This window comes from Xenopus tropicalis, chromosome 4 (assembly GCF_000004195.4).
Source record: "Xenopus tropicalis strain Nigerian chromosome 4, UCB_Xtro_10.0, whole genome shotgun sequence".
Classification (NCBI taxonomy): Eukaryota; Metazoa; Chordata; class Amphibia; order Anura; family Pipidae; genus Xenopus; species Xenopus tropicalis.
In genome coordinates, this window is record NC_030680.2 from 59,829,089 (window position 1) to 59,847,222 (window position 18,134).

At 38.2% G+C, this 18,134-nt stretch overlaps 1 protein-coding gene across 2 annotated transcripts; it reads left to right on the forward strand.

The window, feature by feature from the left end:
• Positions 1-1,699: 1,699 nt before the first annotated feature.
• Positions 1,700-15,718, forward strand: tat (tyrosine aminotransferase). Of its 2 annotated transcripts, none has more exon segments than NM_001006789.1 (13): positions 1,700-1,850; positions 3,121-3,230; positions 4,265-4,508; positions 4,811-4,915; positions 6,395-6,462; positions 6,855-7,013; positions 8,341-8,479; positions 8,659-8,711; positions 11,599-11,751; positions 12,940-13,068; positions 13,685-13,768; positions 14,079-14,177; positions 14,526-15,718. In NM_001006789.1, coding segments are annotated over 11 exon segments (1,371 nt in total). In that variant the 5' UTR covers positions 1,700-1,850; positions 3,121-3,230; positions 4,265-4,270; the 3' UTR covers positions 14,670-15,718.
• Positions 15,719-18,134: the final 2,416 nt, after the last annotated feature.

Below are 18,134 nucleotides of genomic sequence, written 5' to 3' on the forward strand. Positions count from 1 at the left end.
AATTGTACCGTTGACATAATTTCTGGTGTTCAGCATGTGAGTGACATATGCACCCTATTCTTTAGCCGCAAGTGTGCTGTGCCCATTGACGGGGGGCCCTGAGGGAACCATGGAGCTATCGTCTGGTCTGGAGGTGGTGATAGCTTCAGGGTTCCTCTGTGTCAATAGGAGCAAATGCACTCTGTTCAGAAGGGGGTGCATAAAGGTCTGAGTGGTGCCAAATGCAACTAAGTGTAAAAAGAGCATTTTAAAGTAAGTACCTTTAATTTTATTCACAACTGACTGTGGTTGTAAATGATCACTTATATATGTTTACATTAATGGGCAGTGTTACTGCCTATTAATCACTATAGCCTTATTACCAGGGCATTTGATATTATCAGTATAAAATTATGTAACATGTCTTTAAACACTGATGGTGGTTTTAGCTTGTACTGTCTATTTCTCTCTGTATTTGTGCATTAAAATAGTTATGTTATATCTTTGTTCCATAAAGCATGCAGTCCCCCCCCCCCCCCACTGTACTATATCTCCAGAATTCTCTTGCTAGATAAACATATATTTTAAAGTCACTGACCTTTTATGATGTTTACTGAACACCAGGCAGTGGGAGTAGGAGGCTGTGCCTTTTCAGGTTGTCTAGGGAGGATGTCTTTAATCCAAGTCAACAAAGAGATGCTTAGTCATTTGTACTGTTAATACAAATGTTTACTAGTACAAGAACACCAATTTAAAAGAGGGGGCAAGAATGTTGCAGGTCCAATAAGACACTGCTCCAAAAAACTTAAATAGGGACTAATGGATGTTGTGATCGTGTAGATGTAGTATATTATTACAAATATACTGGATATTCCAATATTTACCACAACCAGGTAAAAGGTAACAACCACGGTTCTTTTCCAGAGATGAAGCAAATTTATTTCGATTATCCAGCCCAGAGACAGCAAATGATACAGAGTTCCTTTAAATAATAACTTGTTTATAAAGATCTGAACTGGGCCCTCAGATTCTAAAGGCCCCCATACACGGGCCGATAGAAGCTGCCGATATCGGTCCCTTGGATCGACTCGGCAGCTTATCTGCCCGTGTAGGGGCAGAAACGAGCGGGCTGGCTGACCGATATCTGGCCTGAAATTGGCCAGATATCGATCGGCCAGGTTAAAAGATTCAGTCGGATCAGGGGCCGCATCGGCTCGTTGATGCAGTCCCCGAACCGACTGCCCCATTGCCGCCTACATAATCCGGTCGTTTGGCCCCAGGGCCAAACGATCGGATTATTATTTTTTTCAAGCTCCCCGATATCGCCCACCCGTAGGTGGGGATATCAGGGTGTAAGATTCTGGTAAAATATAGATATATATTGTGGGCTCCTATATTTTATTAATCAATAGTGAAACCTTTCTTTAGTAGAGTAAACAGCCTAATTAGCTTAGCACCTGGGTGTCTGGTCCAAACAATAGGAGTTTCCTAATTTGGGGAAACAAAGGTACTGCTCTGGGAAAGGTTCGGTCACACCTAAACTTTAATTAACAATATAAAAGAGTGAAAGACACTGGAGCCAGCACTGAATGGATCCCTGGTGATATGCATAATCAGTTATTCAGGAAGGACAGATTTTATGGAGATGATCCAAAATGGAGGACGGGTAACTTCCTGTAACTGACTGGTATGTGCTAGCATCATTCAAATGGACCGATCAGGAAGTTCTAGAATCCACCCCTCTCTCCTGTATATAGGTTGGTTTCAGTGGGGCATAGGAGAGACTCAGGGCCAGGAGAGGAGTGATCACAGTACCAGATCAGAGGGAATCCTGACATCACGGACCAGGCACTTATTAAACCTAAGGAGAGGTATACAATCAGAATGGCATGATCGCTAGCAATATAGGCTGCTCCGGGGAAACATATATAGAGCTCATTGACAGAGGCACTCAGGCTACCGGGCAGTGGATCCAAAAGAATAGTAGACTAGTGGAGTATTAGTTACTTACTTATTAGACACTCAGCTACGTAGGTGTAGTGCAGCGCTTCACGGGCAAGTAGTCACAATGAAGCGATTTGATGGACAGGTGTCACAATGGCTCTAAGCGTAAAGAGCAGCTACCGCTCATGTGCTGGTACGGATGGCCGTAGCGCTCATTCCAATAGTGTAAGTTAGGATAGCGATCAGCTTAGAGGGCTGCCAAGGCACAGAATCTAGCGGTCAACATGGGGGAATGCCGGTACACATAGAGCAGAGGCACCCCAGCATATAGCAGCTGTCAACTTGATTGTAGTTGCGCGCACTGACATTTCAATTTTACCAGCCCCAGTGGATATATAAATATATGTACAACCTTGTGGATATATCTTTATGGACAGACACACAATGTAGTGACAGGGATTGACAAGAACTAATATTGCATATAAGAAATATTGCACATAGAAACTACCATGGTGTATTGGATGTGTGTGGAGTAGATGCAGGGACTTTGTTGTAGAGTCTGACAGCGATTGGAAGGAAAGACCTTCTGAATCTCTTCTGGTTTGGGGAGCAGTGAGCAGAGAGTGTGGAAGCATTTGCCCACCTCACATCCCCCACTAACAAATGCAAATGTGCCAGGCCTCACAGGTATGGGTGTGTTTGCATAACAAAAGCAATAGAACAATGGAGCTAACGGTATGTTAAAAAACTCAGTTTAACAAACTTTAAAAAACTAGTTTAATGACAGTGTCCTTTTAAAGAACAAGTGAAGCTATTGTTACGTACCCTGCTAGTAAGTGTCAGGTCCCATACAGTGTAAGATGTACCAGTGTGCTTTTACTGGGATTCTGGTTTGACTGCATGTTGTGAAAGGGGATACACATTTAAACAACCTTATTTGCAATATAAAGAAATATATTATGCTTTCCATTTTACTTTAGTACAGTATCTACATAAGCTACAAACTGGTAATGTAATATGCTCCACTGAAGCACTGATGCATGAAAAGGTTAAATCGAATGCTTTCCAAATCAGTTCAATATGGTGCAAAAAACTAAAAGGAGGGATGTAAGAGTCACAGAACACTGCCTTCTTCTTTAACCAATAGAATCCCTGTTTTAGGTACAACTCCCATTTTTGGAACTATTTTATTGACAGCTAATGCCTGACTTGTCAATGATTTTGGTCAGCTGCATAGAGGAATCCAGAAAGATAAGAGAAATCCTGCACTTCAAGCAAAATTGTCGCTGCTCACAAACAAAAATCATGTAAGTGTTACATCCAGTCTTTTGCCATTCAAGTACATTATTTGTGACTAACTTTTTAAAACTAAGGAAAAGGAGAGATATTTTTGTACAATATTTTCTTCCTAATATTTTCTTATTGTGGTATTAATAGTGATATGCACAAGTTAGACCTCCCTTTTTTTCCTTTATGTATATGTATAGATCTGAGTGTGTCTCTGTGTGTAAGGGTCAAACATATTTTTTGTTATTTATATATATATATAATCAGGGGCGCTTCTGCCATTAGGCGAGTTGGGAAACTCGCCTCAGGCGGCAGAAGTGCCCCAGTTACCAGGGGCGGCAAAAAGCCGCCTGGTAACTTTAAGAGCCGAATTTCCAGTTTTTAAACCGGAAATTCGGCTCTTCTAATGCAGAGAGCGCCCGGACCCGCTCCTGCGCTCAGAAGGTAAGCGCTGGGGAGTGGGGGGGCGGCATCCAGGAGCCGCCTCAGGCGGCGATATGTCCAGAATCGCCCCTGTATATAATATGTAGCTATACAGTACAGCTATGGGACCTGTTATCCAGAATGCTGGGAACCTGGGGTTTTCCAGATGAGGGATCTTTCTGTAATTTGGATCTCCATACCTTAAACATTAATTAAACACAACAGGATTGTTTTGACTCCAATATGGTTTGATTATATCTTATCTTATATTTATCAAGTACAAGATAGTGTTTTAATATATACAGAAAAAAAGAAAATTATTTTTACAAATTTGAATTATTTGTTTAAAACGAAGCCTATGGGAGATAGTCATCCTGTAATTCTAAGCTTTCTTGATAAAGGGTTTCCGGATAAGGGATCCCATATTTGTACAAGTTAGACATAGCTACATTTAGAAAGGAATAAGTCAACTAAGCCTTTGTCCATCTCGTTGTACCCATACATACAAAAACTCTTATATAAAATTTGAATCCTGTTAATAAGATAAATTGTATTTATGATCATCAGCCTATAAGATTTGTGATCATGTGGCCCTTACACTTATTTCTCTGTGTTGTTTTGTTGTTTCCAGTTGAAAATGCAGACAGACGCTTACCTAATCCATGTGAATGGATCTGTAACTCATCCCAAGGTCCTCGATGTTCATGTAAATATTAAGGGACCCAATGCTGTGGAGAAAATAAAAAGCCTAAAACCAAGATGGGCAGTGCGTGCATCTGAGATGTCAAAGAAAACCTTTAATCCTATCCGAGCCATTGTGGATAACATGACAGCCATACCCAATCCTGAAAAACCAATGATTGCTTTGTCTATAGGTCAGTAGCGTGTAGCACTCAGTTATTTCTGTTGCAAAATATATGCTTGATATTTAGTCTATAGTTCACTAGGCAGTGTACTGAGGGTTTTTGCTTCATAAGGGGATGCCAGCAGGAGTTAACACAATATTCTGATGATATTGATAGTTTTGCTGATAATAATACAAACTTGGTTTCCACATTTAAGGATCATAGACATCTATATATATATATTTTCTAGGTTCTGTGGTGAGCCAGCAAGATGTGTCATATTTGTCATAATATGTATGAACAGCTAATGCCTGACTGTATCATCCTTTCAGGAGACCCCACAGTTTTTGGAAACCTTCCTACCGATAATGAAGTAATGAAGGCCATGAAAGAAGCTATTGACTCAAAGAAATACAACGGATATGCTCCAAGTATAGGTAAATATATTGCTGCCTTGTGGGTATAGGGACGGTATCTGTCTATGTTGGGCAAACTGTATCTCATACTGTATATCGGTAAATGTACAATGGGAATGAAATTCTTTTCAACTATTTGCCCCAGACAGACTATGAATGAATGTTTATCTCTTTGAACTCTAAAGTATTACTTTGGAGTTCAGAGAGGTTGACAAATACAGAGATCTTATGCCACACCAACCTTTACAAGAAAAATAATTTTTTGTCTCATAAGTGTTTGTGTAAAAAAACTGGTGTGTTCACATATTTTATATTTCAAGTATATATGTTGTTATATATTGTTCTGAGGGAAATGTTGCACAAAAATTGAAGTGGGAGAAAAAAAAATGCTTTAGTGAGATTAAAGAACATCAGTAGTGTAGTAATACATTTATTAAAAGATATTTCACAAATAATCTGTTCCAGCAACCAAAGCAGCTGTTTTTCCGTAAGAGCACTAAGCAGTCTGACTGATAAACATGGCTGACTCATGCATAATTGCACAATTGCTATTCCCATCACATTAAGAGCCTATATACTATAGCAGTTGTTGTACAAGTGTAATCTGATAGATATAGACTGGATCATTTAGTACAGCTGTACTTGCTCCCCATAAGACTAATGAAAAATTGGATAGTCCAAACCAAATGACTAACTGGCAGTGGAGTAACTACTGAGGAGGCATGGGGTTCAACTGCACCCAAGCCTGTCTCTTCCAATGGGCCCTGGTGGTGGTGATGGTGAGTTGGGATGGCAGGTATTTCCCATGAGGGATAGGGGTCCATTGCAAAATTTACCCCTTGGCCCATGGGTGTCTAATTCTGCAACTCTAAATACTGAATACAGAGGTCATGGTAAACAAGGATAGTCTTAATCTCAAATAAAATAATGGCTACCTCTGTTAGCTCAAATGACAATGAATGATGTTAAATTAGCATCTATAGAACTGAACACTGAATAATAATGTCATATAAGACTTTAGACAGCTGATGTCACATTTCAGCATCCACTTACATTTCTCGTTGCAGAAGGTGGGTGAATAGATTGACTAATTATTGGCTACTTGTGAGTCTATTTCCAGCAGTGTAATTGTTTCTATACCATATCCCAGCTTCATAATTCAAACTTAGTTACCTTATCATGTTCTGTGACTAACTATTGTACCCCACAGTGGGCTATTATTTAAATCTTGTGTGGACATCTTGGTATAGAGGAATATATAATTCATGTGCATTTTGTGACAGTTTTCCATAAATTCCTGCAAGGATTGTCACAGACCAAGCATGTCTAACATACTGCACAAGAAAGCACTAAGAATGGGTAGGAATGTTTATTTTTCAGATGGATATCAAAACAGGCACCTAGATTATACTAATTTACTTACTGTCAGTACCACTCAGTTCACTAATTCAAGGTACCAGGTAATACTGTCCAACAATCTTGTCTTTATGTTTTCTGTAGGATATTTGTCAAGCCGAGAAGTGGTTGCAAAATATTACACATGCCCAGAAGCAACTTTGGAAGCCAAGGTGGGTTTGGGGCTTAACAGTTCAAATCCAAAATTAAATTTCTTCTTACAGTCAGATTTAGATTGGGATTCAAATTATGACCTGGCATTTCAAGTACACAAAGGCTTAAACAGCCCCCCCCCCCCACTAAATAGTGACTGTCAATGTTAAAATATGATTTCTATTTTCTCTATAAAGATAAAACAATACATTGTACTTGATCCGCACTAAGATATAATTAATATTTAAGTATGGAGATTCAAATCATAGGAAGACCTTTTTTCTAGAAACATGCATATCCTGAGCATTCTGGATAATAGGTCCCATGTCATAATTAAAGTAAATAGATACAATGGTGCAGTTCTTTGTTGAGTATCTGCATTTCTAAATATCCTTAATTATTTTCTTTTCAGGATGTCATTCTTACCAGTGGATGCAGTCAAGCTATTGAGCTTGCTTTAGCAGTGCTTGCCAATCCGGGCCAGAACATACTGGTTCCACGTCCAGGATTTTCTCTTTACAAAACCTTGGCTCTTTCTTTGGGAATAGAAGTCAAGCTATACAATTTGCTAGTGAGTATTATTACATGGTACATATCAGCAATGTCTGTTACCTGTCAAGTACTTTAGTTGAGCTTTTATAGAACCCAATGGGATGTGCTGCATCATATGTCTTAAAACACCCACATTAAAATATCATAGTGCAGACAATTTTTCCTACCACAGTTATTTTCTGGTAAGTGTCTTTGGGTTTTTTCTCATTAAAGTGGCTGTTCACCTTCAATGTTCAAATCTTATTTAAAAGACCACTGTAAAAACTACTTTTTATAGCTGTTCTATCAGTCCTTCTGTCTCTCTGATCGGTTTTCTGAAGGGATGGGAGAGGCCTATTTTGAACCTGACACACTGACACACTTCCTACATACTTACATCATCACATCCAGGCTTTGCCCTAACTTTTTTCCTTTTGGACCAAGTGCTTGTGCACTCTAACCAGTTTCATAAATTGAAAGTTATTTGGTTAATTTCTCCCTTGCAATGGCATAGGCAAACAGACTCAGCATATCACAAATCTAATATACTGTTATGTTAGATTTGCAGAACTCTGTCACGGGCACAAGAATTAAGGAGTTAAGTCTGCTGCAAGTACTGTGTATGACATCATCTTAGGAAGTAAAAAAAGCAACTGTAGTGTTTATAGGGGTCACTGACCCCCCCCCCCCCAGCACAGGGTCATAACTGTTAGATTTTGTGAATGTAGGTGACCTTTTAAATATTAAAAAAGGTATTAAATACATTTTTATATTAAAAAATAGCCTATTCCAACATTCAGTGCTATATAATGGCATTTTAAGCAACTTCATAAGCATAAATAAAAATTATCAATGGTTTTAAAGTTATAAATAGTTGTTGGTATAATGTTGTAAATGTAATTGCTACCAAGCGCAGTATTTATTTATTCCTTTCGCTTCTCTGATTGTGGGATCTGTGACTTTGTTTTAGGAGTCAAAACAAGAAGTGTAAAAATTAGGAACAACCAGAGTGATACTGATTTCAACAGCAACCACAAACTTTAAAACCATTCTATATCACTAATTTATGTTTAATGGAAAGTTGTTATTGATGACACATGCTATGTATGAGATACATAATCTGGAAACCCATGATCCAGAAAGCTCCAAAGTGTGGGAAGGTCATCTCCCATATAGTGCATTTTATGCAAATAATTCTAAATTTAAGAAAATGGTTTTTTTTTCCCTGTAATAATAAAACAGCACCAGAATGATCACTTTTACAAAAAAAATATGTCCTCTGCATTCCAGATTATAGTTTCTATACCTGTATTTATTCATTACACATAAAAAATATTAGCTTTCTGAAACCAATTCTACTTTTCTAGCCTGAGAAATCTTGGGAGATTGATCTGACACATATGGAGTCATTGGTGGATGATAAAACAGCGTGCATTATTATCAATAACCCTTCAAACCCCTGCGGCTCAGTTTTCAGCAGAAAGCACCTGCAAAAAATCCTGTCAGGTAAGTTTACCAACCAGCAAAATTGATGCTATTACCAAAAACATTAGATCAAAAGCAAAAATAAATTGGTTATAACATGATGGGACTTGTGTTTCTACAGCCTCATGTTATTATTATCATTGATGTTTCAGCCACAAAAAACTAACAAATAATCTTTCCTGGTATAACTTTCTCCACAGTGGCTTCCAGGCAGTGCGTGCCTATTCTGGCAGATGAGATCTATGGTGATATGGTAAGTATTATTTTGTTAATCTCCATCTTGTTAATCTCCATAAATATTTAGCAGGGTGCAAATGAGTTCCCAAGAAAAACTAGCAAATATACCCTTACCTCATTTCACATAATACTCCTCACTTGAAAACTTCCTAAATCGTTCCAGTAAAGAGTTAACAGTATGTTCTTACTTTGTTCTAAGGCACAAACATATATGATCAACTTAAAACTTAAATGGAACCAATGATTGGGAAGACATAGAGGACACCATGCAAAGTCCTGGTAGATTCCTTGGTACCAGACATTACAAGATGTTTTATGTTATAGATCTCTCATTTATAACACTGCCTACTTGCTTGGGTAAATAACACAATATCAACCAGATAGCTGCAAAAATAACTAATGGAGAGCTGCTGGACAAAAAGCAAAATAACTGAAAAACCATAAAAAAATGAAGACCAATTGAAAATTATCTCAGAATATCAATGTCTACATCATTTTAACAGCTAATTTGAAGGTGAACTACCCTTTTAGCACTCAACTGTAACTTTCCAAATTGATGTACTTTAAATTCAATAAAAAGCAACATTTTTTTTTAAAAAAGGAAAAACCTCCAACTATTCCAATGCTGCCCCCAACCTATCCTGCAGCTGGGATGTAGCTGCAGGTAGAAAAAGTCTATTGTTCTGATTTGCTTTGCATCACTACAAAAGGTTTTGTTGGCAGTGGCATTACTATCACCAGTCCCTGGGAAGGGGGTCATGGGGCCAGGACATGGCCTGCATCCAGAAATGGCCTGCATCCACCTGGTACTTGCCCTCTGCCTGCAGCCATGCTGTCAGTTTATTTGCTTGCCATGGGAGGGAGAAGGTTGCAGTAACATGACATGAGGGTCCCACAAAAACAAGAGGTCCCACAAAATTTTTGCAGTAGGGCCCAGGAAAGTGCACAAGTTTTATTAACATTAAGTCTTTTAATGTACCTTGGCTTATGTGTTTTTCAGGATAGATATAATTGTTGCTAAGATAGATATTATTCTTACTGACATGGATATTATCATCAAGAAATTGTCTGTAAACTGTACCACTGCCTGTGTCTTGTTTTGCCTTAAAGTTCTGCAGTTTACTGATAACAAATGTTCTTTGCTCCTGATGTCACTGTCATAATTTTGCAAGCAGCAAATCATAATGGACAGACCAGTCCATCATTTTTAACATGTCCCACTGGACTCCTGCTGTACTTATGGGGATGTTTGTGCACTGTACGCGATGAGCTCAATCTTCCTGTGTTTGTGCAGTAGTCACAGTGACTTTGCAGTTTGCACTTGCCTTTGAAGTTACCCCTTCACTGCCAAGACTTTCCATGTAAATGCTTACAGATGTTTCTGTATATTTTCTTCACTGTGTTACAGGAAGATACACACACATATGCATTCTAAGAAACTTGAAACTGTTTTTGAAGGATGCCTGTGGGTTTTAAATCTGTTTTAAATACACATTTTATATAATATGCATTTTATAAAAAATGCTTATATGATTTCTATACTATAATATATTATATATATATATATATATATGTATATATTATAATATATAATAATAATACAAGTTGTACTACGTAAAAATATAAAATGTGTGGATGATTTTGACAGCAGGGGTCATTTGCTAATTAGCCACGCAGGGTATTTACTGCAGTTGTGCCTTTTAGCCGCAAGCTGGGGTGATGTCAGTATTTTGAAATAGGCATATACTTGGTCTCTAATGCCAGTGTAAATGAAACCCCTGTGAATGTTTTGAACTGCAGATATGGGTTAATGTCAGAATTAGAACCTGTTATGGGGCTAACTAACCAGAAAGCCACTCATTTAAACAGCCATTAAGTTTCAGGAAAAAGCTCCTGAGGCTGCAGTAATGGCAATGAACTTGGCAGATAGTTTATAAACCTATTAATGTCAAAGGGGCCGATTCATTAAAACACCAGTTCGAATCCCGAATGGGAAAAATTTGGATTGGATACGATAATTTCTGAAGATCGCAAATATCACGAAAATTCTTACGAAAAAATCGTATTAATCACAATAATATCGTATTGGCGATCGGAAAGTCACAAAATTTTCATACCGAACAATTGTAAACAGCAGCAGAACCTTTCCGAATTTTTCGCACAAGCGTACGAAAAAGTCGCGCGGGCATATGAAAAAGTCGTGCAAGCGTGAAAATATGCTCGAAGCATTCATGTCTTAATAAATCTCCCCCATAGTATGGTCACCAGACCTTATGATTAATATTTAAAAAAATAGGATTTTCTTTCTCAGCTCAGAGTTGTCCAACCTGCAGTCTATACTAAATTACTAGTGAAAGCATTAATGATTTATTGGCAGAGGAAGCATTTCCTGGGGTCATTTTTAACGCTTAAATGGCTATATAAGCTGCTTGCAAAAAAAAATCTGAGATGATCAGTATCAGTATTTCACGTGGTCTTACTTATGCAACTGTGAAGTTATGGCTTAATGTATATCACAAAGGAGAAAGAATTATATACAGTATAATTATATATAGCGCAATAAATGTTCATAAAACATTCCCCTGCTGAATATAGGTTATTTACAGAAATCCAACAATGTGATTCTGTTTGATTCGTGTTTGATTGGGAGTCATCTCACTTGTTAATCTTTCTGATAACCTGGCAACTGACTTCTCAGCTGTGACAGAAGAAGAAATATTGCCTATATATCTCTTTTGGTTGTCATAATTATAATCCTTTCAGTGCCATCATACACGTCACCACTAACAGTTTTACAGTACAGAGTTTTATAATACAGTACAGAGTACTTTTAATATAATAAATATACAGTAAAAGGAATACAATGATAAAGCACCTCTATAATGCATCCAATTTTTTTCTAGGTGTTTGAGGAAGGGGCATTTCAGGCTTTAGCGCCCCTAAGCAGCAATGTTCCAATCCTCTCATGCGGTGGGCTTGCCAAGCGGTGGCTTGTGCCTGGCTGGAGGCTGGGATGGATTCTAATCCATGACCGGAAAGAGATTTTTGGAAAAGAGGTAAAGACAATCTTTCATACTGTTGGATTCTAAGATAAAGGACTAGTTCTATCAATAGGCTTCTTCTTAGTCTTGCCTTTATGTTAGTCCTTCCTTGTTTCTTTATTCAAATGTCTGTGCGGGATCCCACTAATATGATTGCCAAATGGTGACTGATATTACTTTGGATCAGTAATAACAGACTAGCAAATGTTGTGCCTGTCATATATCACTGGTATCATGAAGGTCCCTGGTATCTCCTCAATATGTACACAAGATTTGGAACAAATAATAGCAAGCAAAATATGTTGGGCAGGTCCCCTTGCAATACTAGTCCGTACCTATTTATACCTTGGACTCATTATAATCTGGTTATTCTAAGGAAGAGTATCTAAGAGGCCCCCTCAAAATAATGGACTACATTCTAAATTTAATGCTAAGGACCCACAGAATGAGTTATTCGCCTGCTGCTACCACGGGCGACTAACCGCTCTGAAATGCCTTTCCACCGGCTGCAATAGGGGTCGCCGGTGGAAAGGCTGATGCATCGCTTTGGCTTTCTGAAGTTGCATGAAGTTTCCTCCTGCAGGCAACTTTGCGTGTCTTTGGAAAGCCGAATCAATTAGTCTGCCTTTCCACCAGCGACTCCTATTGTTGCCGGTAGTAAGGCATTTCAGAGCGGTTAGTTCTTAAACTGGCCATACACAACTAGATCTATCTGTTTTCCCATGTGCTTGGCCAAACTGGGCTGATATGAACTGGATTTTCAAAAGGGGTTGATGGATATCTGGCTGAGTATAACTCTGGCTAGCTGGTTGCTATCAGTTGTTATCAGTCCCTGTATGACCAGCTTTAGAATACAGAGTTCAACTCGATTAGAAATCTAGACCACATTAATATCAGGATCATGAGAGTATATATCTCATTGGCACATTGGAATCTGTTGGTAGCTACAATACAAAGCCAGTGTAATCAGCTTGTACAGCAAAGAGCAATTGTAATACATTAGAGACCTTCTTGGCAAACAAGGGGTCACGAAAGGAGAGAATATCGCATACATATGGAAACTGTTATCTGACTGAATTAGAACACAAAAACATCTGGAACTATAATTGGAATCTCTAATAACTGTCTAAATTGTGGCCTGCATATGGTGTTGACTTGGCAATGGCATGACAGTGAAGAATAAAAAATACATTTTTGTTTCAGATAAGGGAAGGCCTTGTACGGCTAAGCCAGCGCATCCTTGGCCCGTGCAGTATTGTTCAAGGAGCCTTAGAGCACATTATGAACAAAACACCACAAGAGTTCTATGACAACACCATCAGTTTTACTAAGGTAACTTTATATGTTAATAATAATGATACTATTACTGATTGTATCTGTGCCCAAGGGTGGATTCTGACCATAAATATAAGCAGAAAATATCCACATGTGTATTCCCACATTTAAAGTGGTCCCTTTTTATTCATTAAATAGATCACTAAACAAAGCGCCCAATTTTAAATTCCATTTAACTGTTCCATGTATTTTCCACTGACCCCCTCCTACATGAACTGATATAAGTAATACAACTCTTCCTGAGATAAGAACTTTTAGTCCAGGTAGGTCACCCTACATTGTAACTAAAAAAAGGGGGCACATGTATATATCCCTTTTTTTATATGGACCTTTACTACCTGCTCCCTCAGTTTCCTTGAACTTTTGAGTGTATTTATCTGCAAAAATGTATAAAGTTAGTGAAATATGTGGGCTAAGTGAACTCATCTGAGGTAAATTCCTGTAAGTAAATATATAAGGGTTACTACACTCCTCAAATAATTTCAGAGGTTATCAGTTCAGGGCTGTTGGCACCAATTCTATTTAACATCATCCCTCTGACCGTATTGTGTTTGCTTTGACTTTATATTTTTTGGACCATCCTCAAAAATCTTTTTTTTTGTGTTTCTTGCAGTCTAATGCTGACCTGTGCTACACTACCCTCAGCTCTGTCCCTGGACTCTGCCCAGTGCGACCAGCAGGAGCTATGTACTTAATGGTAAGAGACACTGACCAGTTGAGCTTAGCTAGCAGCCAAGGGAACATCAGTTTATATGTAAGCCTGCAGTGAGGTCATAGCCAGAATAAACAAAGAAATTTTGGTGACGGAACATAGCTGTTAATGTATTGTCACCTAGATGGAAAGAAACAAAATTAATGCTTATAGCAATTTTCTAAACCCCCTTGTTTAATAAATTAATAAGTTGGAATTCTCCAGTTCTAAACTAGAGATAAAAGCATTGATTTGCAGTGCTGAGTATTGATATGGATAATGCATGTTTTCACTCCATATTAAAATTACTCTGCAGGTTGGAATTGAGATGGAGCATTTCCCAGAATTTGAAAGTGATGTGGATTTTACAGAAAGAATGATCTCAGAACAATCGGTTTTCTGCCTTCCAGCCACTGTAAGTGTTCAAGATAGTTACATATTGGAAAATTAAAAAAAAACCAAAACAATTTCTTACTAATAATATGGGGATATTGCAGCAGAAGGTGCAAGATGTTTTCCAGTACTATAAGCTCAGGTCACCCAACAAGCAGATGCACTTTCTGGCCCCTGGTTTGAAAGCAAAGGTCTGATTGGTTATTGAGGTTACTATACCTGGAGAACACTTTGCACTTATTAAATATATCCCTTTGTTTCCTCTGCTTTTTGTTGATAGTAATTTGTGTTCCTTGTTGGCATTGCTTCATAATGTAACTCCCATTATTGCTTCTTTTGTAGTTTCCTTAATCTTTTTTGTTTCCATTAGTGTTTTGAATATCCCAACTACTTCCGCATTGTCCTGACAGTTCCAGAAGAAATGATGATTGAGGCTTGCAGGCGTATCCGGGAATACTGTGAATCTCATTATCAGGGCGCTGAGAGTACTCAAGATCTAGAGTGTGATAAATGACCGGTTTGCATGAATCACTCAAGATAACTTTATTTTCAGTGACTCCACAACCACATCCCTTTAAATCAAAGTCATATTTAAAACAGTTTTTGACAACAGCATTAAATTTGCTTTAGAAAAATGGACACTTCGGCCTCAAACTACAGTCTTTGATTCTGGTAGTACCTGCTGACAGCAACTGTTTAATTTCTCTGCATGAAATGAAATGGACACCAATATCTATAAATTGTACACCAAAATATGAATATAATGGTGCATGCTGGGTTCCAATAGAAGAACACAAGTCACATAGGGTAGTGCACTTACAGGTGCATTGGATCTCTGGTGGCTACAGCTACCTCTAGTGGCAGAACTGTAGTAACTGCAATGAACTTTAAAATGATGGCAACAGCTGAGAGTTCCAAACTGTAAAAATATAAAGGAACAATCACGGTTCTGTAAGGTATGCCACTGTCTAGCACTTATAGCTTGACTTCTCTCTTCTGCTTCACATTGTACCCTATAATGTGACTGTTTTTAGACCATGCAAAGCTTTGAAGGAAGAAAATGATGCCTTGTGTGCTTGAGCTACAGCCAAGTATGAGATCAGTTAAAAAATGACTCCATTGAAACAAGAGGAAATATGTTATGTCACATTCCATTTTAGCAAAATGTATATTTGTGTTAATACTCCATAATATCAGTGTGTTATATCATTAATAGCCTTAGCTGTCTTTGTATATTTTGGTATTATGGTATCAATTACTAAACTTGTATACTGATGTATATGTATTAAACATGTTTTTATATTTCTTTATAATCTATACCCTAGTTTGAGGTATCCAGCCTGCTACTTTCTCAGGATTCAATTCCTGGATCTGTTTTCTTGCTTCCAATTCTAGTTAAGCAGTAGTGACCTTGCACTTACCTACGTACATTTATTTCTATGTACTTTGTATGTCACACATTTAATATCATATATGTTACCTGCATGTGAATGTCTTACTCTATTATCTACTGTAAAGTGAATAAGTTATTGTGTTTTTTATGAATAAAGTTTATAACTTTTATTTGGTTGAATGGCATTCATTGACTCTTCAACTGTGAAAATATGGTAGAAAACTAGGACAGGTATGGGACCTGTTATCAAGAATTCGTGGTACCTGGAGCTTTCTGGATAAGGGATCTTTTCAAAATTTTTATCATCATACTTTAAAAGTCTACTAAAACCCAATAGGATGTCTTACCACCAATAAGGATTAAATATATATTAGTTAGGATCAAGTACTGTTTTATTATTACAGAGAAAAAGTATGTTTTAAAGTTTAAATTACCTGATTAAAACTGAGTCTATGGAAGATAACCTTCCTGTAATTCCAATAAGATAATACGTTTTTGGATAATAAGTTTCTGCAAATAAATATAAAGAAAAACATATTCTCTAAAGTATATTAGCCAATTCAGTTAAGAATTCTTCAAGATTGTGAGATTGTGTAGTTTGAAAGCACAGCGTGTGATCTGATGCTCATAGACTTCCAATGTTGTGTTATTAGTATAGCAATGAGGAAACATAGGCTCTCACCAAACAGTAATGAAAGGGACAGCCTGATTGGCTCTTTGTGCCTATATAACCTCTAGACATGGAACTCGTATAGTTGTTTTATGGCAAGCTGCCTACAAGCTACTGTAGGGACCCATAGGGTTAATATGCCCCTATGGCTGTAAACCCTACAATTGCCTTCTTTATCCTGTTACTGGGCAGAGGACCATTTATCTAGTGTTCCATTAGCATATGTGCCTTATTGGTTAACAGGTAGACCACTCCCTTGGCACTTCAATATAGTGCTTAGCAAAGGGGTGGGTCTTCCTCTATGGCTGCATCTGTTGACTCAGGTGGAAGTTCCACTGAGCCTGGGACCCCAAGTATTAGGATAATATCTATAAGAGCACTTTCTAGGAATGTGAGATAGTAGATCAATAAAATGTAATGGATGAAACTGATTGAATGTTAGTGGCCCAACCCACTTTTCCTATTTTTGAACTGCAGTCCCCTAGTGACCAACTTTGCAAAGTTTGGGGACAGCATTTTACACTTCACCATTGAAAGTAAATAGGTGAGATGTGATTGGCTGTTGGTGGCTCCGCTCACTTTTTCCTAACATTAAGCCGCAAATACCCAGTGACTAACAATCCTGGAATTAAAAAATGGCATCAGTTTAAATATAAACCAATGAAATTTAATGGGTGTAAATGGATTGGCTCTGGTGGCTCCGTCCACCTTTTCTAACCCTGAATACGTAGATAGCCAGTGACTGACATAAATAGTGTGAGAAAGGCAGCATTTTAAATTTAAACAAAAAAAATTAAATAGGTGAAGTCTGATTGGCTGTTGGTGGCTCCACCCACTTTTTAAACCCTAAAAATGCAGTCCCCTAGTGACCCTGGTGTTAATACTGTGAGAATGGCAGCAGGTTGAATTTCCCCATTGAGAGTCAATAGGTAAAATCTCATTGGCTGTTGGTGGCTCCACCCACTTTTTAAAACTAAAACTGCAGTCCCCTAGTGACCAACTGTGAAAAGTTTGGGGACCCTGGTGGTAATACTGTGAGAATGGCAGCAGGCTGAATTTCCCCATTGAAAGTCAATAGGTAAAATCTGTTCACAGCTCCGCCCACTTTTGGACATCCAACAATCATCATATTTTCATTCAGGCTGACCCCATGACTATGTGATTCAAGTTTGGGGAGTGTGGCCTCAAAGCTGTAAGATTGGCAGCATTTTCAATTTCCCCATTAATGGGTGAAATTTGATTGGCTGTTGAATGCTAAAAACTCACTCCCCTTAGGAATGTGGATCTGAGCCAATCAGCAGGAAGCTGACTCATAGGGGGGAATTCACAAAAGTGGTGATATTGTGACAAAATAAAAGTGGAGATAGATTTGTCGGATTTTCCACCTAATTCACAAACCTTTATCTCCACTTTTGTGAATTTGTCTTTTAAACAGACAGTTTTCAGATTTTGTAATTTTCGCAACATTTTTTTATGAATTTGCCTTTAGCTCTTAGTAAGTCTGTCGGTGCCACCAAACCCAGTCCCACAACTACATGAGCCTTGGGATAAGGCTTTTACCAGCAGGGTTTTGCATTTCATATGCCATTTGTCATTTCACTTTGGGGCATTTCCTGAGGGGTAACTTTAGTTTGCCCAGGGAAACTATACATCATTTTTTTCAGGACAATCTGGGCTTTCATATGGTTTCTATATTTCTGTGTAATTCCCCTTCTGTAACGAGATTTAAGGGTCTAAACACCATCTTCTCTAGCCCCTACTCATTACTGGTCAGCAGCAATCTGGCTCACACACCAACATGCCTGGTTATAGGGGTCCAACAGGACTAGGGCCCCCCAGGTTTTTATCCAGTGCCCTGTTGGGCCAGTCCAACCCTGTACCCCAATATCCCAGTTTGGGTGCCAGTGTGCATGTGC

Coding starts and splice junctions, on each gene's coding strand:
- tat (XM_012960865.3), top strand. CDS start 4,271: ATGCAGACAGACGCTTACCTAATCCATGTGAATGGATCTGTAACTCAT. Junction 4,916..6,394: donor CGGATATGCTCCAAGTATAG/GTAAATATATTG, acceptor TGTTTTCTGTAG/GATATTTGTCAAGCCGAGAA. Junction 13,069..13,684: donor ACACCATCAGTTTTACTAAG/GTAACTTTATAT, acceptor TGTTTCTTGCAG/TCTAATGCTGACCTGTGCTA.